The sequence below is a fragment of the Pituophis catenifer genome, unplaced genomic scaffold, assembly GCF_029215685.1.
Source record: "Pituophis catenifer annectens isolate HBS135680 unplaced genomic scaffold, rPitCat1.0.hap2 SCAF_1, whole genome shotgun sequence".
Taxonomy (NCBI): Eukaryota; Metazoa; Chordata; class Lepidosauria; order Squamata; family Colubridae; genus Pituophis; species Pituophis catenifer.
The window spans coordinates 27,172,308-27,199,829 of NW_027256881.1; the positions used below are offsets into that span (position 1 = coordinate 27,172,308).

The 27,522-nt window shown below is 37.8% G+C and overlaps 1 protein-coding gene and 1 non-coding gene across 2 annotated transcripts; both read left to right on the top strand.

Annotated features, from left to right (window-relative positions):
* The first annotated feature begins 747 nt into the window (after positions 1-747).
* On the top strand, positions 748-27,180 carry BLK (BLK proto-oncogene, Src family tyrosine kinase). Its single transcript, XM_070947356.1, has 13 exons — positions 748-787; positions 5,708-5,828; positions 7,229-7,271; positions 9,752-9,845; positions 10,409-10,507; positions 11,962-12,065; positions 17,112-17,258; positions 18,451-18,603; positions 19,634-19,813; positions 21,664-21,740; positions 23,678-23,828; positions 25,790-25,921; positions 26,969-27,180. Exons 1-13 carry the CDS (start codon positions 750-752, stop codon positions 27,178-27,180), a joined length of 1,551 nt encoding a protein of 516 aa, XP_070803457.1. The 5' UTR covers positions 748-749.
* LOC139309176 (U5 spliceosomal RNA) lies at positions 9,998-10,108 on the top strand. The gene has a single exon (XR_011599828.1). It is a non-coding gene; the product is annotated as a U5 spliceosomal RNA (small nuclear RNA).
* Positions 27,181-27,522: the final 342 nt, after the last annotated feature.

Genomic DNA, 27,522 nt, shown 5'->3' on the forward strand with positions numbered 1-27,522 from the left:
AACCTTCAAATGTCTTTGACTCCATCCCCTAACATTTCCTGGGAGTGTCCAAGAAAAAGAAGAGTTGTAGTCTAGCATACCAGGGTGAGAGCAATGGGGCAAGGTTGACATAAAAAGATTGGGGCATGATTTTCAGTTGGAATATCCAACCGTTAAGACTTTGTTAGACATTTTATTACAAAATGGAATTAACTTCTCTCATTTTTTGAGGGCAAAGTACACATTCCTTATGGGTGAAGCTTCTTTTGTTTGTCCATTTATTATATTTTACCACAATGTAATTTATTTCATAAAGGCAGGGACTCAGATAAAAATGATTTCTTGGATGCTATCCCTGAAGAAAAAATTAATTACTATTAGGGGAACTGAACAAAAAGGTAAATAAATAGATTTTTTTTTAAAAAAAAATAGAATTTGGCCTGTAAACATAAAAACAGCTCATTCTAGTCCTCTCGGGTTTCTTCCTGAGGACATTTTATTTTCCATTGAAGTAGCCACAAGTCTAAGATTAGCTCAAAATATGTTATTTAGTTGATTTGCTGGTCTTAAGACTTTAGACAGCAGCAACCCTGTCCCACTTTGTTATTCTGATGGTGTTGGCAGGAAACCACTAACAGAAGTCAACTGACAAAGCGGAGTTACGTTATTAGAGCATTTCTCTACTTGCGTGCATTCTTATCAAGCAGACCATTAAAAAAAGACCTGGTTTGTTTTTGCTTTTAGCAATTCTGGAGGATTTCTGGAATTTCATGAGAAATGTTTTGAGCCACACACAAGGAACTCTAAGGTGAGAAACCGAATTAAATATTAACCAATTGGGACTGTATTGAGGGCATTGAATGTGATCCATAGAACTGAACAGAAGAGTCATTGCAGCTCTTGATTTAGTGTTCAGAAAGCTGCCCAGGGGCTAAGCATAAGCCATTCATTTAAACTTAATTTCCCATCTGTAAAGTGGGAATAGTTTTAACAGATGTTAACCATAACTAAGAGAAAATATAATTTTGAGCAGCCACATTTATCCAAACTTATATTCACTGCTCTTCTTGTTGAACATGATTTAGCATTTTCAATTTTCATCCATTTTCTCTTTCTTTTGGTATTTTGTAAGTATGCAGTCATGTGAAAGATTGTCTTAAATGTATATTAGAGACTGCTAATTTTATGAAAATATTCAGGATAAATGTGTATATAATGTTGAATAATATATAGTCTCCATGTAATAACGGATGAATGATTATTCCTCAAAATTGTTGGCAGTCACAGGCAGATTTGGTGATTATCATGAACCCCAGCCACTTATTTTAAATTTGCTGCTTTGCAGAGTGAGAAAGGTGGCATATAAATTTAATAAATTAGTAAATAAATAAATTTGAAAATGGTCACACAAATATGATTGCCAGCAACTGCTTATATGCATTTTATATACAAAGGTGCACCCTCACAAGTTTTTCTTTAAATGTAAAATTTCTCTGGCATTTTGGTCTGAATCCAAAAATTCATCAAATTTTGGATATTTTCCTTGATCTTTATTAAATGCAATATTGCATTATTCACAGCAGAACAAAATGAAATGAAAAGACTACATATAGTGGATGGTTCTGAAGAACTTAAACTTGCCTAACAAAAATGAAATTAATGACATATTTAAATTTTCATTGGTGATTTAAACATTTAAGTTTAAAATATACTTATTTGAATTTTATTTGTGGGTAATTTGTGATATTTTAAAGTCTTGGGGTTAAATTTGTCAATATTAAACTTTATGGGATGCTTGTTATGATGATATGATATGACAGACAATATGCTCAATAACATTTACCATTTTTATTGTTCTTGTATTGAGAACTCCATTAATTTGCTTATCAAAAAAAATTATTGAAGTTGCAGACGTTTTGCACTGAATGCTGAAGAAATGATACTCTTTTGTTCATTGGATGTCTTAAAAATACAGGGAGAGAAGGGCTACAGAATTAAGAGCAGAATTTAGTCCATTTCTGTAGGAGGGCTGTGGCTGGTTAATTTTTATTCCTGGGTGACTAGAAAAATTTTAGACATTCACCCTTCTCAATTCACCTGAGTGTTAGACCACATCATTTCCCTTTTTCCAGATCGTTGAAAATTGCTAAAATAAATATCAGCGCCAAAGTGATGATCCTATCTAAGTATTTATCCATAATTAAGTCCCTATGAATGGATTGGGCTTGATTACATTTGTGAGGCATTTATTGTTGATCTTTTAGGTCTGTTGAGTTTGCACAAGATGCTTTTTTGTTTTTGCTTGAAGGATAAATAATAGATGCATTTTCCTTTATAAATTTTCTGAACAGTGATGGGTCAATCCAAAGTGGAGATAACAATTGAACAGAATATCAACAGAATATCACAGTGGCTGTGATAGGGTAGTGCCAGACCAGCTAAGGGGAGGAATCATACTGAATACTCTTGGACTCAGTCCTGAGGTAATGCTGCTGGTTAGGAAAAGAAAATGAATTTGCTAAATTCATATCTCCACAAAAACTACTTTCCCACTCTCAGATCAGTTCATGAATCAAATCTTGGCAACTTTTTTTGAAAATTGGACTTCAGCTCTGAGCTGGTTCCAAATAATGGTTCTTAGACAAAATCTACACACAGTTTTATGAATTACTAGGAAAGTAGCACAAAACAGTGCATTTATCTGAGAAGAAATTATAGCAGAAATATGCATGCTGTTCAAAACTGCATATCCAATTTAGTGGACTAGGAGAAATATACATAAAATAATATAAACTCCCCATTGATTTTTGTTTTAATTTATAAGCAGTGAGAGGAATCTTACATCCAGATAATTTATGGTGGTTAAAATGAGACCATAGAGATATCATAAAGGATATAGTTTTGCAGGCCCAGAAAGAAACGAAATAATATGGAAAAAATATTGATTTTTTTTTTTTGTCATTTCGTGTTTTGCTTTATCAAAACATTAAAAGAGCCTTGGTGGCGCAATGGCCTAAGTGCTGTTAAAATAGCACTTAGTTGCCAGCTGCCTACAATTACTGCAAGTTCAAATCTCACCAGGCTCAAGATTGACTCAGCCTTCCATCCTTCCGAGGTAGGTAAAATGAGGACCCGGTTTGTGGGGGCAATAAGCTGACTTTGTATAAAAAAGAACACTGCTTAGGGCGGCCAAAAGCCCTACTAAGCAGGTATATACAAAAGTATGAAGGCTATTGCTTAACACATTGTAAGCCGCCCTGAGTCTCCGGAGAAGGGCGGCATATAAATCGAACTAATAAATAAATAAATAAATAAATAAATAAATAAATAAATAAATAAATAAATAAATAAATAAATAAATAAAAGATTATTATTTATTTATTATTTGTTTAAATTTCTATACCGCCCTTCTCCAATATAGGACTCAGGGCGGTGAACAGCCAAAGTAAAACAAGACATACATACAAAACATACAAAATCTAAAAACTGATTAAAATAATTAAATATCTTGGCCGTAATTAAAACTTTTCCAATTTAAAATCAATTTAAAATTTGACTCAAGACAGCCCATTATAAAGAGTTCGTAATATTTTCAATTATTTATAAAATGATAAAGATGTGAAAGAAATGAAAGTTTATAACAATTACCATATAAACTAGCATGGAAGACACATAAAGCCATATATCTCAAAATAGAGAAAATTTCAATGTTTATATTCATGATAAAGATCACGTGATGAAAATAATAAAATAATCTTAAGATCTGTTAATATTTCAGATGTAAGAAATTAATCTCATGAAAGAACCTTTCCTGGGGCAAAAGGTATAGTGTAAATTGTCCCCTCCATCAATTTTGCCCTTTTGTTAGCTTTTTTTTTTCTTTAAAATTATTTCTTTTTGTATCTGTCTGGTACAGCCAAGCTCAAAATCCTGAATCTCTAATTTTCTTTACCTTAAGAGAATGTCACTGGTTTTGTTTGGTTGTGTGTGTGTGTGTTTGGGTGTGTTACCTTTTTGCCTGCAAGCTTTTCTTAGAGTTCTTCTTCATGTCCCCTAACAATGATGTGAAAAATGCCTTAGTAACCTTTCTGATATGACTAGTTTTGCCTTCAGATCATTCTCAGCCATCACAGAGAAAACTTATCCTTTGACAATTATAACATAAAGTAGTACTTTCCTTTTTATCCCAACAATTTTTTATTATTATGGATAAAATTTATATGGAGTTGTGTTTCTCTGTTTTAAAAGGATATGGCCGATAACAAACTTACCTGAGCAGGAGTCAGCAATAAATCACAGATCTTCAGACAGTTTACAGCCTCTGTTGATTTCACAGTAATTTTCCATTAAGTAAACGAATATTGACTACTCTCATTTGGATAATATTGGCTCTCAATAATATTGGCTTATTATTCTTAATACTTGACTTGAACATCTAATTGCAGTATGGATCAATTGATGCTTCACAATGAGTGGCACATAATGGAATTTTCAATATTTGAACTTGTTGTCAACATATCATAAAAAGCACAGAATGGAAGAAGAGCTATATTCTAAATTAATTGGTATTTCTTTATTTCTGATCCATGTTTAGTTATTAAACACAATATATATATAGTAAATTGTTTTAATTAGTTAGTTTTATTCATATAAATCATTAAATTATTAATTTCGGTTATTAAATTGAATTAATCATTTAAAATTTGTATAATGAACATGAACGGTATCTGGATGTTAGTAGGTAATACGTAATGAGCTCGGTCCCATTTCTCTACATTTGATAATTAGCAGCAGAAGAAAAGGGGGAAAAAGAGCAAACACATTCACTGTGTTTAAATCTAAAACTCTGACATTTTAGAATCTTTTCTTTCAGCTGAAAAAGAACACATTTGAATACAAACAAATAAGCATGTGTTCAGTGACTAAAACAAGTTTTAAAAGAAGGTAAAGATTTCCCTGTCAGTTGTATCCAGGTCTAACACACGTTGCTCATCTCTGTTTCTTGACTGAGGAAGCCAGCATTGTCTGAAGACAATTTCCGTGTCATGTGGCCAGCATGGCCATATGTCAAAGATGCATGGAACACCATTACCTTCCCACCGAAGTGGTACCTATTTATCTACTTGCATTTTCATGTTTTCTAACTGCTAGCTGGGCAGGAGCTGGGGCAAGGAACGGGAGCTCACCCCTTTGCATGGAGTTCTGGGTCTCCAACCCAGGCTGTCAGCTCTCCAGCTGACAAACTCAGCACCTTTAAAACAAGTGGTACTCATTATCCTTTTTATTTCATCAGATTTGTGATATGAATCAGTCTGACAATATTTATATTAAAAAGCAGGTTATGAATGGCTGTTGTCATATTGTTGCTGTCATTATACCACAGCTCATCTAAGTTCATAACCTTTAACTAGACTGTCCAAAGAAAACTGATACATGAACATCTTCCAGTCATTCCTCAAACTTAGCTAAAGAGCTGCAAACTCAACAGGGTTATTTGGTGCCGCTTTTGGTGCTTTGGTGCCGCTTTTATGCAGGACTAAAATAGTATTACTAAATTAATAGTGTCTTATCATCTAACCCATGTTTAAAATATTGGGGGACATTCCAATCCTGAAGAATACTCATACCATAAGCATAACCAAAGGCATTCATAAAATGATCCCATTTGAGTTGACGTGAAATCACATGTTTAAATGTTTAAAGCCAGTCCTGCTTGCATTTATTTCAGAGACAGAATGGGACTATGTGAAAGCAGAAACCTGAGAAGCAGGAAAGAAAGGAATAATTCTCTATATAGATATAAACCTCAGACAGCCATGAAAAGGAAAGTTCCACCACCTGCACCACCGGTAAGTTTTGATCTTCAAGAAAGAGTAATTTAAGAACTAAAATTCTGCACCCAGGCAAAGCATTCTAGCAATCAGATGGATATGTTTGAGAAGCTGAGTCCAGTTTCCAAAAATAAAAAAATTCTCCATCTGGCTATCAACCTTAAACTCCATCCATCAGCTATGAATTTCACCTCGTTTCCTCTAGAAAGATTTCTCATTATACTTCTCAATTATTCAGCTAATATTTAGCATTCATTTCAGGTATAGTCCCTGCTGGGCTTGATCAAAGTTCCATCTAATCCAGCAGTTTGATCATATTAATCAAACAGGTGCCTCCAGGATGCCCTAGAGGCAGGAAAGAAATTAGCCTCTGTCAAATGGTATTCAGAAGCAGCCAAAATTTTAATCCGATCAATTTTTTATTACTATTCCTTCAGCTTCAGTTGGTATCCAAGATACAGTAACTGGACTCACAGTTTCAACATAGTACGCAAAAATCAGGATATCGGTGTCATACTATGATGGTAAAAATGTGAGTCCAGAAAGTTGATGAAAATGTCTGTTATTTCTGAACTTCCCTGGAATTAAAGGAAATTATAGCCAGGAAATCTGAAATGCAAAGATAATATGACCAGATGTCCAGATATACCTATCTTCCCTTACCACTGGCTAGACAGCTAAGGCTAATGAATTAATGTTAATAATGCTGGTAGTCTTCAACTTAAAACAGTTTATTTAATGGCCATTCTAAGTTACAATAGAACTGAAAAATATGACTTATGACTATTTTTCACATTTACAACTGTTGCATGTTGTATGCAACATGCTCCCTTGATCAAAATTCAGATGCTTGGAAGCTGACTCATATTTATGGCAGTTACAGTATCCTGGGATCATGTGATCACCTTTCTGACAAGCAAAGTCAATGGGGAAGTAGTGATTCATTTAGCAAGTGTTGGAAAATTTACTTAACAAATGCTTAGAAATGTTGGTTGTAAGTTGAGGTCTACTGGTATCTTCCCATCCTTACATTACTGGTAAGTAATGTAAAAGTTTCTGTTTGAAATGGTTGTTTGCTGATCCTGGCTAAATTTCAGCATACATGTAATATTTCAAGAGAGAAGAAATAGTAATCTTCCAGTTGTTATTAAACATCAACTTCCATCAACTCCTTCTAACCTGGTCAGAAGTGAGGAATGCTGGAAGCTGTAATTCAGTCAACTCCAAAGGGGCCCAGTTTGCTCTCTCCAGATAAACAGATGGCTTCTCCTATTAACTGAAATGAGCAAATTCTCAGCAGGCTGAATTTTGCTCCCAGGACAACATTTGGTAATAGAATTATATACAAATGTATCCTTGACATCCAATTTCAATGCAATTAAGTAATGCTTGGCTTCTCTTTTTAATTTCTTCCAAAGGGCAAGAATTTATCCATCACTTCTGCTGACCAACTTGGTAAAGGTAAAAAGGATTTATGTCTTTGTTTCTGAATATTTATTGTGGATTCTTGCCAGATGATGCTTAATGATGTCAACAACAATTGCACAAATGAAATAACACATAATAACATTTAAATAAAAGAGAGAAATAAGAACAATTTTACTTATTAATATATCTATACCCTTCTACATTTCCCATCTCACTTAAATGACTCTGGGTGGTTTACAATAAAATATAAAAATAAATAAATAAAAAAGGTAAATCAGAGTTAGGAACAAAGTTAAGAACAATGCCTTTGAGTTATGGGTATTTGCTCCAATATGAAAATAATTCCAAAATTTGGCTTCTTATGAAATATATTTTTGAAAAATGGAAAAGTTTAATAAATGGTTTTCTAGAGAAACTGAATATACAACCAACAGACAAGTTAAAAACATCATTAGCAACATGTACTATGGATTAAGGGAAGAAAGAGTGAACTTCTCATAGGGAAATATGTGAATACTTCTACTTTTGTTTGCAAAATGATGGTGAGCTTAACATCAAAGTTTCCTCCTTCCCCTATTCAATATTTTGGCTTGCAAAATGACCTGATTCTGTCCCTAAATCCAAAACAAGAAATACCCAGCTCTGTTCTCATAGAACTACGTATATATTGTTCCAGAGACATGTGACTTTGCATTGAAAAGGAGAAGCTTGCAAGGGTTTTTATTTGAAAAGGTCAGACAAAGTGAGATTTAGAAGTATCTGTCTCATGAGTGCCTATATTTAGAAAAATAACTTGTTCACCATCCATTAATTAACCAGCAAGTACTCAAACTATAAAACCACTTTTTTTCTCCTTTATTGCGGAGCAGGAGTAGGAGGGAAATCAAGTTTAATGGGATCAAGTCTATATTGAACAATTACAACTAAAAAGACAGAATTTATGCTTATGACGATGTGGCTGTCACTGTCTCATCTCATGTCGGGTCATACTTAAGAATATAACTCACTCATTCAAGAGGAGGAAGGATTAGAAAACTGCAATTATATGTTGAAGAGAAGAGAAGATCAAAAGTTATTATATTTCATACATTTAGTTTCTCTTTCTTTTTTTCTTTCTTTTTTCTTTCTTTTTTCTTTCTTTTTTTCTATTTTTCTCTTACTTTATGTTAAATTCTTAATAAATATAAAGGCAACGAATATGACAATAGAAAGCAGAACATAATAATCCTCAACATAGAGAACATTTGGTTGAGGAAGGCAAAAGCATGGAGAGAAACCACTTTAGTATGCATTAGACTGATTCCATTGTACCTTTTATAACTTGGTATACTGCATCTCAGATTATGATCATTTGCCCAGAATCCTTCAGGCCTTTACTTGTAGCTGCCCCATATGATTGGAATCTCTCTCACATCTTAATTGTTTCTCAGTGTTTTTGTATCTTACTATAGAGATTGGTAGCCTGTAGGCCTCCAACCAGTGGTGGGATTCAAGTAATTTGACAACCGGTTCTCTGCCCTAATGATTTCTTCCAACAACCAGTTTGCCAAACTGCTCAGAAAGTTAACAACCGGTTCTCCCGAAGTGCGAACTGGCTGAATCCCACCACTGCCTCCAACACCCAGCAGTCCCAGCAAGTAAAGTCAATTATGGCAAAGTTGAAGTTTTTGTTGAGAAATATTTGGAAGGTCATAGGATACCCATTCCTGCCCTGATCTAACTAAATCCAAATATTCTGAAATTACTGACTAGGGATTCCTCCTCAGGTGTGAAATCTACTTACCTTCCTTATCAGTTCAGAAGTACACGCGCCTGGTAGTCCTGCTAGAAATACTTTGAAACCTCCTCCCAGAGGGGAGCAACAGAAACAGACCGTAAACTGAGTGTGTGGGGTCTCTAACAATGCTTTGAGCTCTAAGCACATAGTGCTTATAAGCAGTATCCTGAATAACAGGAAACGGGCTTCCTATAATATTCTCTGCTGTCCTTACCACTCTCTGCATGGACTTTCTCTTTGAGGCACTACAGCCACCAAACCAAACAGTGATGCAGTTTGTTAAAATGCTCTCAATCATGCCTCTTTATAAGATTGCTGACTGGTAATATCTTATTAGCTTGTCTAGAATTAATATTTCATAGCTGTTGCTAGTCCCAGCAAAGAAACACTGTAGGGTAATTACTCCTTTTATTATTATTTTTCTTTTAAATAATTTTGATTGCTTTTAAAATTTATGACAGTAAATTGCTCTGGAAGCAAACAGGAACTAAACCACTACTGGATTTCCTTGGAACTAGCTATATAAGGACTGGTTTCTGGAATGTTATAGCCAAGTGAAAACTATTATTAAAAGACTATACTCTGGCTTTGTCTAATAAGGCCCCACTCTGGCTTTGTCTAATGAGGAATAGGTGAAAGCCCTCCTGATTTAACTGACACTTTGAGCCATTCACCCAGTTCTTATTTATATTTTACTCTAGACCCAATCAATGTTTCTGTTTGTCTCATGCTATAGGGAAGAAATATGTAATAGCACAATATGATTTCGTCTCTATGAGTGATCGAGATCTGCCTTTAACTGTAGGAGAGAAGTTTGAAGTCTTCTGCAGGTAGGTACACTTATCAGTTTTTGACTGATTTCATCATGCCCCAATATTTCTTTTGTCATCAGTTGCAGAAAAATACTTCTCAAATACTTCTCAGAACAGAAAGAAAACTCCTGTATTATGCTTGCTTTGTTCATCTGCATCTGACCTGGAACATACTCTGGTTTCTCGTCAGATTGTATAAATCTTTCACCTTTTACTAAAGATTTCCTTGGAGAGGAACATTTATGAGTCTTTTACTAATTTCTTGAAGCAAGAGCCATGGTGGCACAGTGGTTAAAAAGTAGTATTGCAGGTTAATTCTGCTGACTGCCAGCAGTTCAATTCCCACTGGCTCAAGGTTGACTTAGACTTCCATCCTTCTGAGGTCAATAAAATGAGGGCCCAGATTGTTGGGTGGCAATATGATGACTCTATAAACCATTTAGAGAGGGCTGTAAAGCACTGTGAAGTGGTATATAAGTTTAAGTGCTATTGCTATCCTATTTAAAGTGGATTAAAAGAATTTAATTCTTTATTCAATCTACTTTGTTTGTTTGTTTACTACTTTTGTATTTTGTTCACAGTGAAGGAGAGTGGTGGGTAGCAAAATCACTTACTACTGGAAAGCAGGGCTACATTCCTAGCAATTTCGTTGTCTACATCAACAGCCTGGAAGAAGAAGAGTAAGTCTGAGAAAGCCGGGAAGCTGAGAGATGGAGAGCTCTTTATAATTTTGTGATGCATGCAAAGAATTTATCTCTGATATCTTGTGGAAATTCTAGGTGATATTTAAGCCTGTTTCTTGCCATCATGATCTTTATACAAGCAATTATCATGTCCATGTGTGCATGTTTATATGCATATATGTTTGTGTGTATGTTTCCTCTGTTCACTCTTTTTCCCATTCCTTGGCCAGCAGAGGTCCTTCTGATGAGGTATCCAGACCTAGACCCAGTCCCATCCTCCTTCACTTTCTCAGGAAGTCCCAGCCCCCCCCAAAGATATTGACCTTTTTACTGCTCCCATGAATGCTAAGGGTATGTCGGAAGCAGTGCCCACCATGGAGAGCAGGAGTGGGTGGATGGAGGTGCTAAGAAAGAAGGACTGATCAAGGCAAGAAGCCATATTGTTGGCAGGAGACCCACCAGGTTGGACTGAGGTCAGCTGGTAGGCCTCCACCATCAGGCTGGTCCATTTCCTGGACAGCTTCCCATGGAGTTAGCTAAATTGTTGGGCAAAAAAATGAAATAATTATTATTCAAGTCTTCTTTTAATAAGACACGTATAATTATTTTTTAATTAATGAATATAACCTAATATTTCTTATTTTTTTTTGTTCCCTTACTTAGTAGCTTCATACTGGTTTGTTTCCTTGCAAAGAGGACAATGAATATTGTTATGCTCATTGGTTTCATTTGAGTTTTTCCCCAAAGTATACAGTTGACATCACAAAAAACTAGCAGTAGAAAATGATAAGATAAACTGGTCTGTTGGCAAGGAAGAAAATAAACTTTCACCCACAAGTTCTGCATTCTTAATGGCTGATTCAGGAATGTAGTTGATCCTATAAGGGACAGGGACCAATTAACAAAAGCAATCATATGCATATTTACTGTATGCATCTTCACTTAGCTTAATACAGTTTATGCCAGAAAAATGTGTGTGAGCTATACAACTACAAATTTAAAGGACAAACACAGGGAAGCAAAAGTGAAATGAAAATGAAAGCAAAGAGGAAGCTGTTAATTAAAAAAATGTTGAGGAATCATTTAATATATTCCTCTGAACAAATCAGTGCAATTGTTTGTTAAGTTTAAACATTTCAATACAAAACATATAAAAATAAATTGTTAAAATTACATAGCATTAAATAACACCTTTGAACTTCTGAATTCACTATAAAACTTAGTGAAAAGCTAGGGGAAAACAATTATAATTTGCAATTTTCTGAATTTCCAGGCTTTTTTTTTTTAAAAAAAAAATCATTGATCAATATCAGTGTTTTTCACACTTGACATTTTTAAGATGTGTGAATGTCAATTCTCAAAATTCCCCAGCCAAGTTTGAAGTTGCCAAGTCTGAAAAAAACTGTTTTAGTTGGAATCATTGTATTAAAAACTTGTTCTTTCTTTTTCAGATGGTTTTTTAAAGGCCTTAACAGAAAAGATGCTGAACGTTTATTAATGATGCCTGGCAACAATATAGGCTCATTTTTGATAAGGGAAAGCGAAAGTGTTGCAGGTAAGTTATAGTTATAGTTTATTAAACTTCTATACTGCCCTTCTCCCGAAGGACTCAGGGTGGTGTACAGCCATATTAAAACAAACATATACTCACAAAATTTAAAAAAAACAATTTAAAATAAATATATAAATTTGGCCCTTATGTTAAAAGCTACAAACACTCAATTTAAAATTCATTTTCTAAGCCAACCCGGCCTGTTGGAACAAAAGAGTCTTAAGGGCACGGCAAAAGGTACGTAGGTCGGGGATCATGCGAACCTCCTATTGAGATAACTGAACCAAGGCCTTCTGCAATTAGCTGGGTTAAGTTTGAATCTGTCATTCTTGAAGATTTTGACACAGAAACCCAAGCAACTGTTTATTCAATTTTGCTTCTCCCACAAGCCAGCAGATGACATTTGATTGGGTATATACAGTAATAGGACAGAGTCAGTGGTCCCGCCTTTTTTGAAGGTGATGGTACGTCCCTCCTCAAAATGTTGTCACTGAACCCAAGAGTTCTAAATAATTTTCATCCAATCTCCAATCTTTTCTTTCTAGGGAAGGTTGTTGAGAAGAAGGTTTGGCGGTGGGTCCAAATGGCTCTGGAGAAAATTATCTAAATCCTTTTTAGTTCAGTTTCAGACAGGAAAATAATACAGAAACAGCATTGATCAAGCTTGTTGGTGATTTCTGGTAGACCAGATTAGGGATGATGCGACTGTCTTAGCTTTCTCTGATTTCTTAGTGGTTTTGATGCATTCCATCATAATGTCATTCAGGACCATCTATAAGGATTAGGAATGATGGACATTCTGCTATAGTAGTTCTCCTCTTTTCTTCCAGGCAGTATTAGCGGGATGGTAGGGGGAGGAAGAAGGGACATGGTGGCTTAGTGGCTAAGATGCTGAGCTTGTCGATCAGAAGGTTGGTAGTTCAGTGATTCGAATCCCTAGCACCACATAACAGAGTGAACCATTACTTGTCCCAGCTTCTGCCAACCTAGCAGTTCGAAAGCATATAAAAATGCAAGTAGAAAAATAGAGACCACTTTTGGTGGGAAGGTAACAGTGTTCCATGCGCCTTTAGCATTTAGTCATGCCGGCCACATGACTACGGAGATGTCTTTGGAAAGCACTATCTCTTCGGCTTAGAAACAGCGATGAGCACTGCCCCTAGAGCTGGAAATGACTAACATGCATGTGTGGGGGAGCCTTAGGGGGAGGGAGAGAGATCTGCCCCAAAACTCTTGATGTGGGTACTATTCAGTGGTGGGTTGCTATCGGTTCTCCCCGGTTCGCGAGGACCGGTAGCGGTAATTTGGGCTGGTTCAGAGAACCGTTAGTAATTGCTACCTGGCCATGCCCCCAAACTGGTACGCTCGCTCACCCCAGCTGCCCAATGCTCGCTCACCCCGCCCCCTCCACCCAGTCACTCCTCACTTATACTGTGTGGGTCCTCGCTTGCAGCTTGCCTGCCTGAAGTACTGCGCCTGAAGCACTGTGCCTGCCAGGTAAGCCTGCGAGTCGCGGCCTACCTAGCTGCCCCTGGCCCCCGCACCACCATCCCAGCCTGCCTCCCCTCCTCCCTTCCCTGCAGCCCATAGCCCTGCCATGCTTCCCTGCCTTCCACGCAGCCTTCCCAGTGTCCTTGAGACCAGCTTGCGAAGGCAGGCAAGCAGGCCTGGCCACGGGAACCACTGGGAAGGCAGGCAAGCATGGCAGGGCCACCCGGCTGTGGGGAAGAGAGCTAGCAGCTTACTTACTTCCCCGAAGGCCTGCCATGCTTGCCTGCTTTCTACGCTGCCTTCCCAGTGTCCCCATGGCCAGCTTGCTATCCACTTTCACCTTTCTTTAACGTGCCCTGCTTCTCTCCCCAAACCTTGGGAGGCGGCGTCCTCCACGCCGCAAAGCCCTCGAAGCAGCTGCAGGAGGGGGGGGGGAAAAAACAAAAAACCTTGGCCTCTGAAGCCTCTCGAAGGCTTCGAAGGTGTGTGTGTGTTTGGGGGTGTTGAAGGGAGCCATGCGAAGGGAGCCCATTGGGTAACCATGCCGGCTGCAATCAGCCTCTTGCCTTCCGCTGCCACCACCACCTCTGCCTCTTCCTTCTCTCTGCCAAGAGAAGTCAGAGAGGAAAAGGCAGTTGCTTCGCTGAGCGTTTCTCTGTATTTCATCCCAAGTCAGCCGCCCTTGCTGGAAACACGGAGAAATGGTCAGCAAAGCAACTGCCTTTTCCTCTCTGACTTCTGTTGGCAGAGAGAAGGAAGAGGCAGAGGTGGTGGCGGCAGCGGCAGCGGCAGCGGAAGGCAAGGGACCAATCGCGTGGCTCACTTCAGCGCCGCCAAACACACACACACCTTCAAGAGGCTTCAGAGGCCAAGGCTTTTTTTTTCTTTTCCCCCTCCAGCAGCCATCTCAAGGGCTTTGTGGCATGGAGGATGCCGCCTCCCAAGGTTTGGGAAGTGGGACATGTTAAAGAAAGGTAAAAGGGAAGCAGGGTGGGGTGGATTTGTTCCCCCCTCACAATCCTCTTCCAAGTGCAGACGGTTCCTCCTTTAATATAAGGCCCTTCATGACTTAGGTCCGGGATATTTGCATGACCTTCTCCTGCCTGCCTCTCACCGTCCTGTTCGCTCACATAGGGCCACTCCCCTCAGGGTTCCGACGGTGAGCCAATGTCACCTTGCTGTGCCCAGGGGTAGGGCGTTCTCTGTGGGTGCTCCCACCCTCTGGAATGAATTACCTACTGAGCTCCGGATGGCTCCTGATCTCCGCTCCTTCTGTCAGGACTTGAAGACTTGGCTTTTCAAACAAATAGGCTGAGACTGATTCTGGGCTTTATTATTTACTACTAATTAATTATTTGGATTAAATTATGATTTTATTGTACTTGTTTCTTAACTTGTGTTCACCGCCCTGAGTCCTTCGGGAGAATGGCGGCATATAAAAACATGTAATAAATAAATGAATAAATACCTGGTCCTGCACTTGACCTGGCCGGACAGCACCCCCCCCCTGCAGTGACCTCCTGCCTGTCCTTCCTTCTCCTGATAGGCTGCGGAGACCAAAGGTCCGGGGGGGGGGGGTTGTTGCTCAGGCCGAGAAGCAACGTGTGAGAGAGAGCCAGCTTAGCTGGCTGAGGAACTCTGGGAGTTGAAGTGCACAAGACTAAAAGTTGCCAAGGTTGGTGACCCCTGCCCTAGACCACCTTAGGAGCAAAGTGGTGGGTTTTGCTGGCATTTCAGGTGGAAGGGAAGGGAGGGAGAGAGAGAGAGAAATAGAAAAAGAGACAAAGAAAGAAAGAGAAAGAAGGAGAGAGGGAGAGAGAAAGAAAAGAGAGAGAGAAAGAGACAAAGAGAGAGAAAGAGAAAAAGAAAGAAAGGGAGAGAGAGAGAAAAGAGAGAGAAAGACAAAGAAAGACAAAGAAAGAGGAAGGGTGAGAGAGAAAGAGAGAAAGAAAGAAGAAAGAGAATGAAAGAGGAAGGAAGGGGGGAGAGAGAGAGAGAGAGAGAGAGAGAGAGAGAGAGAGAAGAGGAAGGAAGAACCACAAACCCTGGCACTAATGTGGCTTCAGAAGACACTTTGAAACAGGACAGGAATCTAGGGCTGGAAGGGACCTTAGAGGTCATCTAGTCCAACCTCCTGCTCCAGCAGGAAACTTTACATCGTCTAGATTATTTTGGTGCCTCTAACAGAGAGGAAAATTGCCAGAAAGGAGAAGGAGTTTACTAGGACAAGGCTGCCATGCAGAGGAAGGCAGAGATAGTCCTTGACTTATGACCAGTCACATGACCACCAAGCCACGCCCACCAAACAAGCCACGCCGACAGAGCCGGTAGTAAAAAAAATTAGAACCCACCCCTGCTACTATAGAAATTATATACAGTAATGGGCTGTGAAGATAACCTTGAGGAAGAAGAGGAAGAGTCCAGGCAACAGATAAAATAAATCTGTATGCATCTTATTTCTTTTCAGATAAAAAAAATCTCGGCCCAAAGCAGGAATGGAATTTGAGAAGCATCTCAGATTTGATTATAGGGAGGGGAAATGCACATTCAAATTGGCCTCTTTTTCAATTTATAAATTTTATAAATTAAGTGGCATAAGCTTTTGTAAGCTACAGTTTACCTCATGATTTGCCTGATTTTGGTTTACCATAGTTAATCTCTTTCCACAACTTCAAGGGGAGGAGAGCTCACTTGCAGGATTTGGGTTTAGCTAGTCTAGAGAAAAGAAGGACTGTGGGGGGGGGGGATGACACATGATAGCAGTATTCCAATATTTGAGTGGCTGCCACAAAAAAGAGAGGGTCAACTTATTTTCCAAAGCATCAGAGAGTAGGACAAGAAACAATGGATGGAAACTAATCAAGGAGAGAAGCAACTTAGAACTAAGGAGAAACTTCCTAATAGTGGGGACAATTAATCAGTGGAACATCTTGCCATTAGAAGTTGTAGGTGCTTCATCACTGAAGATTTTTAAGAAAAGACTGGATAGTCACTTGTCTGAAATGGTATAGGGTCTCCTGCTTGAGCAGGGGGTTGGACTAGAAGACCTCCAAGGTCCATTCCAGCTCTATTCTGATCGATTGATATATTGATTGATTGACCATAGAATATGTTGCTTTGCAAAGAGAGACAAAATGGAAATGGTCAGGAGTAGAGGGATTCTCTGCCTCTATCCATCTCAGACTAGCAGTGATTAACTGAATATTCACATTAAATGATACAAAGAAGGATATACCTTTGGATTGTACAGAGGAATCAGGGTTCAGAAGAATTTAACAGTTATCTGGTCTCCTTTTCATTGTTCAGTGCTTTGTCCCTAGTCACATGAAATCAGATCCATGTTGCTAAAAGTTCAAAAGTACTTTCCTCCAGTCTGGCACCCTTCAGACAAGTTGACACTTCACTTCCCAGAATGCTGCAGGTACTGGGAATTCTGAGATTTGCTGCCCTGGAAGGTACATGTTGGATGGAATAGCTCCCTTATCTATGATAGACTGTTTCTTCTGATGGCACAATTTAATCACTAATAAATAATTCCCCCCTTTTTTTTTCTTCCAGGTGCATTTTCACTTTCTGTTAGAGACATCATCTGTCAAGGAGATATTGTTAAGCATTATAAAATCTTCACTATGGACCAAGGTGGATACTACATCTCCCCCTGGATTACATTTTCTTCTTTGCAAAAGCTTGTCAAGCATTATTCCGGTAAGAATACTTCTGACATCTGTCAGATTCATATTTAATAAGACATAAAGCAGAGAATGTTCCATAGGAGCAGAACAATTTAGCTTAAGTTCTGTGGGTTCTTTGTAACATATGAAGAAAGCAGAACAGTTTGCAACACAAGTCAGTTCAGATTGTCCAAAGTCAATGAAGATCCAAGAATTGAGATGGCCAATGTAAGAATATGAGAGAAAAAAAGTATCAATGTTATTATTTTTTAAATTGATTTTGATTAGATATTTAAAAGTACAATCAAGAAAATAAAATAGAAAAAAGATAAATGGAACATTAAATTAAATAAAATTCAGTTTAAAAAGCTGACTGTAGTTTAGATCTACCTAATTAAGTCATAAATATAATATGAACTATAACTCAGAACAGGAAATTGCAGTAATTTTGCCTAACCTAAGAAATCTATCCTTGATTAGCAAATCAAACCCAGACTTAAATGTTAACTTCTTATTTTCAGAGAAACCCAAACTTTATATGCAGTAAAAGCCCATGTATAGAATTATAGTCCAAGAATACTGCAGTTGTCATCTTGTACTGAATTCTGCCTTAGATTTGTTTTTCCAGATACCAGATTATTTTTTACTTTATCTTGTGCTCCCAAAATTTACCCCTGCCACTTCTCTCAAACGTGGAGGAAATGGAAATCCATCAGTGCTGTCCCAAACATATTGTTTGTTAATTTCAAAGACTGCAGTGAGGACAAAACCGAGAGGACTACTAGTTTGCATTAGTATTTTTCACCTACACATCCTACCTGCATGAGTAAGGTCACCATAGAACAGCAGATTTGAATAATTCCTATTCCCTTGATATATAGCACAGAGCAAGTGAACTCTCATGATGATGATGATTTCATGCATTTGATGCATTTCCTCCCATTGCATAGTGTTTGGGTATCATGGTTCTACTATTAATGTTATAAAAGGATTAAAAGTTTTAGAGGGCTAAGTGATGAAGCAAAATGTGAAAATCTCTGCTTGTCTCAATTCTTTCCCTACCTTCAGGAAAGGGACCTAAAAGTACTCTTCTTCCTTAATTTGGGGACAGAAATGATTTTTCCAACCTCAAAACTATAGGGAACTGTCCAACTGCTTTTTGTTATCTCAATCTCTGAAATTTACCTTTGGTTTGTCCTGCTTCCTCTTTGTGTCATCCTGCACAGATAATGATAATGGTTTGTGTCAGAGGCTAAGATATCCATGCAAGTCTCTGACTCCAGAAATACCCTGGGCTGCTGATGAATGGGAAATCCCACGAGACACCATAAAACTCATCAAGAAACTGGGAGCAGGCCAGTTTGGTGAGGTGTGGATGGGTAAGTTAAGACTGATACTGTAACCTCCATGACTTTATGAAATCCTTTATTTACTCATTGGTATTTTGTTCCTCCTCCTTTTACTTCTACTCTTTCTCAAAAATATCTAACTAAAAGAGAAAGAAAAAAGTTTGGTACTGCCCACTCCATATACAGTATGAGCTCTTGCCTTTCAGTTGAAGGCTCTGGCAATGTGAGGAGGAAGTAATGTACTGTATGGAAATCTTAGGTTTCCATTTGGTTTCAACTTTATAAAGTGCTTACAAAAATGGCAAAATTATGATATTTAAATGCAATCCATTTAAGAATGTTAAAATAATGCTACCAGATCAGGCCTTCCAGATCTTCCACCAACACTGAGAGAAGCTGAGGTTGGAGCTTGTAGCAAAGAATTATTTCTATTTTTGCTTGAATTGCTTTTTGATTGTATTGTTTTTATGTTGCTTCGTTTCATACAACTGTTCTGAGCCAGCCAGAGTTGTGTTTCTTAAATAAAACATCCTGAATTTTCTTGATCTAAATCTAACAAGCAAATAAAAATAAGGATCTAGTTTCAATCCTTGGTATTTTTAGTTAAAGAAAAAATGATCAGACAGCAGTTGGTGAGTAAAATCCTGATCAGCCACAGCCAGTCATGATAGATATAGCTATGCTAAAATAATAAGCAGTCTGACCTGATAAATGGTCACATCCTTGCTTCCAAATTCTTGCCATACAGTACATTGAAAAGAAAAGTTCTTAATGAGGAAAATGTGGTCAACAGGGTCTCCTCTTGTATGGGGGAGTTTATGATTCCATGGTTTAAAAAGACCTTTCTCTTCTCCCATTTTTCTTTTGTTTCCTATGAAAATGTGATGGAAATTTTGATGCTCTTATTCAGTGGTTTGCTCCCAAAAGGTGGCTGGGCAGACTTGGAATGTTCTGGGGGCTGCTGATTTTAGGTCTGAGAGCCACCATTTGCCCACAAACCTAATTATGTTTTATAGAATATTACCTGATAGTCATTAATTTCTACCCACCCCTTTTCTAGGTTATTACAAGAACAATGTGAAGGTTGCAGTCAAGACGTTAAAAGAAGGCAGCATGGCCCCCAATGCCTTTTTGGCTGAAGCCAACTTGATGAAGAGGCTTCAGCATAACAAGTTGGTTCGATTGCATGCTGTGGTGACCCAGCAGCCAATTTATATTGTAACAGAATATATGGCCAACGGTAAGTCTTGTTAATCATTCTAATGGATCATTCTAACTATATTAGTGCTATAGTTATGAACTAAGCAGGCCAAATCTGATTAAGGGGCATTTTTTCCCAAGTGTTTGTGATTTGCTTAATGAGCCTCAAATATTTGGAGCAGTCTATTTTCCCTGCTCTTTCAACACAGGTTCACAGTACAAGCAACTATCGAAGTAAGTCTGTATGCTATTGTTGCAAAGTGGAAATTGCCATGAAGACAACATGGCTGTAATTCTTCCATCCTTACCTTTGTTCATATTTTGGGTACAGGGACTCTGTTGTTAATAGAGCCCCATTTTGGGGGAAGCATCTAGTCTTTTTTTTTGTCTTTTTTTTTCTTCCTCCAGCCATTTCTCTCTTTTTTTTTATTAAAGAGTTTTACAAAAAGAAGAAAAAATACTTTTTTTTACAAGTATTTCCCCATCCCCCCCATCCCTTCCTCCCCCCCCCCAAACTTCCCAGAACAAAATACAGGGTATAACAATTAACAATCATATGCTAAACTAAGCTAATTAACTAAGGATTCCTATCCCCCCTTCACACTTTAACTCCCCTTTTACTTAACTAGATATAAATACTCTTAATTTTTCTATTCATGCATAAACTATTTGATACTTTTTAGTTCGATATTTGTTTTGAATATAATCAATCCATCTTCTCCATTCCAATATATATCTTTCTTGTGAGTGATCTTTCAAAATGCTGAAATCTTTGCCATTTCTGTCAGATTTGCTACTTTTAATGTCCATTCTTCAATGGTAGGCAAATCTTCCTTCTTCCAATATTGCGCCACCAAAAGTCTAGCTGCAGTTATTAAATTTAAAATCAATTTAGTCTCTATAACCGTACAATCTGTAATTATACCGAGCAAAAACAATTGTGGAGTAAACTTTATCTTCTTTTTAAGAATATTTTGGATAATCCACCATATTTTAATCCAAAATGCTTTAACTTTTTTACAAGTCCACCATATATGATAATAAGTGGCATCTTCACAATCACATCTCCAACACTTAGATTGTAAATTCGGATACATACAAGCCAACTTTTTAGGATCTAAATGCCATCTATAGTACATTTTATAAAAATTTTCTCTTAAATTTTGTGCTTGCGTAAATTTTACATTTCTAACCCATATTTTTTCCCAAGTTTCCATCATTATTGGTTCCTGAATGTTTTGTGCCCATTTTATCATACAATCCTTAACTAATTCCGTTTCTGAATCTATTTCTATCAATACATTATATAATCTTTTATATGCATTTGACCTTGGTCTCTAATTTGTTTTACCAAATTTTCCTCATTCTGCATGATACCAATTCTCTGATCTTCTTTCCATCTAGCTTGCAACTGACCATACTGAAACCAAGTTTGAATTATTCTTTCTTCTTTTAATGCATTTAAAGTTCCAGCCATTTCTCAAGGAGGGATTGAGTAATCCCAACATTGAGTAATGTTGACAATATAATTAGCTAATCCAATCCTATGTAGCCATAGGCAGGCTACACTGATAGTAAATCTATTTGCATATATACACAAAATTTTATTGAAGAATCAACAAATTGAAAAGTATTCTAAGAGGTCAATTCCAAATCTAATAATATGATAATGCAACCATTACAAAATCACTTAAAATCTGATTATTATTTTTTAAAAAATCACTAATTAAGTGGTATGAGTCTCATCCCTTGTCAAGAATCACAGCCTAAAGCTGAACCCAAATACCAACTGAAAAATGACTAATACAGTATTATCACATCCACCTTTATGAATATTTATTTCAACCAAAAATGTCCTTATATTTTTATTGTTGATTTATTTTTGGACAGGAAGCCTGCTTGATTTCTTGAGCACCAATCAAGGGAAGAATCTGTCTCTTGCAAAACTGATAGATTTCTCTGCTCAGGTAAATTATTTAATACTCTAATGATACAAAGTCTTGGTATTTTCTCAACTTAGCAATTATATAACAGTAGAATCCCCAATCACTGTCAATCTAACTTTTTTCAAAAGAAAATAAAAAGATATGTGTGGGAGAACAGGAGAAAAAAGTAACACAGAGATGCATAAAGGCTGAAGACAGAGAGGAAAGAAGGGGAGGGGAGGGGAGGGGAGGGGAGGGGAAGGGAGGGGAGGGGAGGGGAGAGGAGAGGAGAGGAGAGGAGAGCTCAGTTGCTTAAGGGAAGTATTAGGAGCTGAAGGGAAGGAAGCAGGTGAGCACAGATATGAAATGGTACAAGACACTAGATCGATCCCCTATACTGTCAATATGATGGGCAGCAAAGCATATCAGATTTGACATAACTTGAAACCACCACATGTTGCTCTTGGCTTAAGGAGAAAACACTGATACAATTAGGAAGAACTTAAGGGCATCTCATGGAAGAGCTGAAGACAAGTTGAATGCAACATCTTGAGGACATGAAAAAGCAAAGATGATGCCATGGGATGTTTCTGATATGATTAGATGCAAATGGGGAATAGTCCAAAGCAGAAGTGATTGACATATAGATTAGGTGGTAGAGAAAAAGAAATGGAAGGTGTTGCCAAGAGAGTTAAAATAAGAGAATGTGAAGGACTAGTGGAAGACAAAGGGGAAAAAAATGTGTTGAAGGTATACACATGAGAGATGAAAGAAAAACCAGAAATAATAAAAAGAGACACAGAGAAGCTATTTTCCTGATCCTGAGATGTAAATTCCAGCAGATAATCTCTGAGGGAAAATGACTGTGAGCCCAAAAAAGAGGTTTCCTGGCTATTACATCATATTTGAAGATTCAGGCTCAATTTTATATATTAAATTTACATGCCTCCCATCTCCTCGATAAGGTGACTCTGCCTACCCTATCATGACACTCATCAAATGGTCATGGAGAGATCACCGTTTCAAATCCGGACATTCCGGACAATGTTGTAGTAAAGACTGAATGCAGAAGAAGCCCGTAAAATACTTTTTTGAGTTCTTTCTGTGAATATAAAGCACATATGGATTGAAATGTTTATCTCAAATTGTTTACCTGCATAATGAACACAGCAGCAACTGACCACCAAATGTATGTCTAATAGTGAATGTCAAGTGTTATTTGTGTAAATAGGCCCCAGGCATACCCAGCGATCACTCCTTATTTCTATGCAAAAGTTAAAATTAGAAGGCTATCAATGTGCACTTGGTCCTGTGGTCAGCCTCACTAGTACATTGAGAGGAAACCAGACTGCAACCTTTATCACATTGAGATCAGGACAGGAAATAGCACTCTTCTGGGCGCTCCATTTTCCACTGAGGTGAGCAGCATTTGAACGAAAAGCAAATCAACTTAAGCATATGACATAGTTGTGGAAAATATGTTTTCATATCCTTTTTGAAACCGTGTGAAAAAAAACCCTAACAAATCTGTATGGAATAAAAAATGTAGTGTCCCTTTAGTTAAAAAAATAAAAATAAAAAGCCATAAGGGTGAGTAGAACATCAGGGCTATACAGCTCTGTTTGCTGGCAGAAGATCTGGTATTGCATCTTAGTTGCTAATACAGTAGGAAAGTCATTTCAGTCATTTTCAATAAGATGCCTGGCTTAGCAAGAGCAAAAAAATGACCAGGATTTCATTTCCAGAAGCAGCAAGCAAAGCCAAAAGGCTTTTTCTGTTTTGGAATTCGCTCTTATTCAATTTTCCATTGTTTAAAGTGTTTTTCCCAAATGGATCTGTTAAGGAAAATGGCAGTCAAAAATATACGTTAGTGAGAAACCCTCACCAAACCCAGAAACTCTTCTCTTGCTCATTGAGCAAGACAACCTTTGAATCATTTCAACACCAGATATGTTCACTGTTGACTTTATTTTTCCTAGATTGCTGAAGGGATGGCATACATTGAAAGAATGAACTTCATCCACAGAGACCTCAGGGCAGCCAACATTCTGGTCTCAGACTCCCTTTGTTGCAAAGTTGCTGATTTTGGTCTGGCTAGACTCATAGAGAATGAATACCTAGCACAGGAAGGTTAGTGAAACTTTGTGGTAAAAGAGATAGAATTGTAGGTCATATTCCACTGAACAAGAAAAGTCTGGAGGTAAAAGATTTGTTTTTTTTCTGCACAAGGATTATTACCTGAGTGGTATTTCCGTAATCTACGCTCTGTGCCCTTAGCAATGTAACTGACGTTTATGCCACTTTAAACAGTCTACAAAAGAATACTGTCTGTTGCAATCATAAATAAATAAACACACACATACACACACATACACATAAATAAAGGACTATTTTATTCTATTCCCCAAATTCATTCATTCATTCATTCTAGAATTTTCTAATATACAAACTCACGCACAGCTAATTTTCTTGTACTTCTCATTATCTCCTATATGTCCTTCAGTTCTCTCCCTTTATCTTAAGCTGAGCCACAAGGCCTGGTTTTGTATTAAGACTGTATTCCAGCTTAGATCACATGATAAATCTAGATAGCTTACTAAAAAGCAGAGACATCAACCTGCCAACAAAAGTGCGTATAGTCAAGGCTATGGTTTTCCCAGTTGCAATGTATGGCTGTGAAAGTTGACCATAAGAAAGGCTGAGCATCAAAGAATTGAGGCCTTTGAACTATGGTGCTGGAGAAGACTCCTCTGAGTCCCTTGGACTGCAAGGCGATCAAACCGGTCAGTCCTAGAGGAGATCAACTCTGACTGCTATTTAGAAGGCCAGATCCTGAAGATGAAACTCAAATACTTTGGCCACCTAATAAGAAGGAAGGACTCACTGGAGAAGAGTCTAATGCTGGGAAAGATTGAGGGCAAAAGAAGAAAGGGATGACGGAGAATGAAGTGGCTGGATGGCAGAGGACAGGAAAGCCTGGAGGAACTTTGTCCATGGGGTTGCGATGGGTCAGACATGACTTCTCAACTAACAACAACCAACCTAGCCTAGCCATCATCATTATTATATAAGAGCCTTGGTGGAGCAGTGGACTAAAGTGCTGTTAAGTAGCACTTAGCTGCCAGCTGCCTGCAATTAATGCGAGTTCAAATCTCACCAAGCTCAAAGTTGACTCAGCCTTCCATCCTTCCAAGGTAGGTAAAATGAGGACCCAGATTTGGGGGCAATAAGCTGACTTTGTATAAAAAATAACACCGCTGGGGGAGGGGCGAAAGCCCTACTAATCAGGTATATACAAAAGTATGAAGGCTATTGCTTAACGCATTGTAAGCCGCCCTGAGTCTCCAGAAAAGGGCGGCATATAAATTGAACCAATAAATAAATAAATAAATAAATTATATACTGCTTAGATATCTAGTACATGAGAAGTAATAGTCAAATACACTGTATAAAATAATAAATAAAATCAGATATTGCCTAGCCTGACTATTCTCCTATGCATAGGATTTGAAATAGCTGACCTTGAAAAGAGAACATATCCTCCTTTATCTGACACACTGTACCTACTTTCCTTCTTGCAGACCTAAAATATTACTTCAGAAGTGATTTTTGGCTAGAATTGAGATATGCAAAATCTAGTGCGTGTAAGCTCAAAACATAGCCTTAACGCCTAAATTTTATCTGATATGGTGATTTGTCATTGTGTCCTTCCTAGGTCTGAGAGAGAGGGATTGGCTTTGTGTCTAACGCAGGACTAGAACTCACACTCTTCTGGTTTCTAGCCTGATGCCTTAACCAATGCACTGAACTGGCTCTGATATATTGGCTGCACTAAATTGCCCAATGCATAAATAAATTGTACTAGACTCGCTTTCAGTGCTGAACTTCTTCACATCTTTTCTTTTCAATGTACTGTAGTAATCAGTATCAGTGAGCTGGTCAAGTGTTCCTGATCTGGCATATTTATGTTCTTGTTCATACTCCCACACCTTAGAATATCTTATCCAGTTTAAGCAAAGAAACTCAAAATAGATATTCAGAACCAAATTATGCTATGAGGTTTTCATTTTAAATGACTTCTTTAATGGCAGGTGCCAAATTTCCTATCAAATGGACAGCACCAGAAGCAATTAACTATGGACTTTTCACAATCAAATCTGATGTCTGGTCCTTTGGAATTCTTCTCACTGAAATTGTTACCTACGGGCAGACTCCCTATCCAGGTAAGGCAGGCGGCAATCTAACACCCTTCACTGCTTTGAACCAATGCTTCTCTCTGATTCCTCCACTATGGGTAAAAGCTGAAAAGGGTTATTGTTAGGTTAATTGTTCAGCCCAGTACTAGACAGCTTTTCATCATTGTATATTTTATTTACTTATTTGTAACCCTGTAAGGTGAGTTGGACTGGAAGAGAGTAACTAGTCCAAGGTCTCCAGCTGGCTTTCATGGCTAAGGTGGGACTAGAATCAATAGTCTTCAGTTTTCTAGCCTGATGCCTTAACCACTGGCTTAAAATATACTTCAATTGCCTTCAGATCAGTGGTGGGTTTCAAAATTCTTTACTATTGGTTCTATGGCTTGGTGGGCGTGGCATGGCTTGGTGGACGTGGCTTGGTGGGCATGGCAGGGGAAGAATACTGTAAAATCTCCATTCCCACCCCAATCCAGGGGAAGGTTACTGCAAAATCCCCATTTCCTCCCAATCAGCTGAGACTTGGGAGGCAGAGAATAGATGGGGACGGGGCCAGTCAGAATTTTTACTACCGGTTCTATGAACTACTCAAAATTTCCACTACCGGTTCTCCAGAACTGGTCAGAACCTGCTGAAACCCACTTCTGCTTCAGGTGCACTTCAAATGGCTTGTTTACTAATTCAGACTCAAATGTGTTTGAGTTTGATTTCATCAGGTTCTTAGCCTTTATTTTTAAGGGATTCGTTGGCACTTTTTTTTCATGAAACAGGTGGGATATGCATGCATTTGCAAACCTGAATGGAAAACAGGAATAGGAGAACTTAATAAATAACTGTAACTATCACCATCAACACACAAACACACTTAAATGTTAATGCTTCCTGCTTAGAAAATCTTACTTTTGAACACATTTGGAAAACACATTGTGCAAGATATAAAGACTTGAGCCACCAAGAACTCAAAACAGTTGTTTCAGAATTCCAAATGCAAGTATGAATAATATATAATTTTGATCCATTGTAAATCAAGAGCTACCTGTGCATTACATAGTTTATCTTTCCTTTTCTTCCTAATAGATATGATGAATCATGATGTTATCATGCATATAGAACAGGGCTACCGGATACCTTGTCCAGAATCGTGCCCCTCTAATCTCTACACAATTATGTTAAAATGTTGGAAGGACAACCCAGAAGAACGACCGACATTTGAATACCTTCAATCTACCCTTGAAGACTTTTATACAACCACAGAAAAACAGTATGAATCAGAACCCAAAAAATCCTGACCTTTGTTCATCAAAGCTATAGTTTTTTTAAATCATAGCATGGAATAGTTGGAGAGAATTTCTTCTTAGCTACACTTTGCAAAGTTGTTCCCAATCACAGAAGTAAAGACATATCCATCTCTGAAGCTCTATTTACTGCATGTCCTTGCCTGGCTTTGGTTTCATCACCCAGTGAAAAATAATGTAAACCATCAAGACTGGATTTGAAGAAGAAAGAACATGTGACAAGAGTAGGGTCTCATTCTTTCACTCATGCTTCCCGAATGCATGTCCACGTCAATTGCTCTGAAATGGTACCTTCTGCACTATGAAAAAGAATCCAAAGTATGGTGTAAGTTCAGT

Coding starts and splice junctions, on each gene's coding strand:
- BLK (XM_070947356.1), top strand. CDS start 750: ATGAGAAATGTTTTGAGCCACACACAAGGAACTCTAAG. Junction 10,508..11,961: donor AACAGCCTGGAAGAAGAAGA/GTAAGTCTGAGA, acceptor TTTCTTTTTCAG/ATGGTTTTTTAAAGGCCTTA. Junction 18,604..19,633: donor GTTTGGTGAGGTGTGGATGG/GTAAGTTAAGAC, acceptor CCCCTTTTCTAG/GTTATTACAAGAACAATGTG.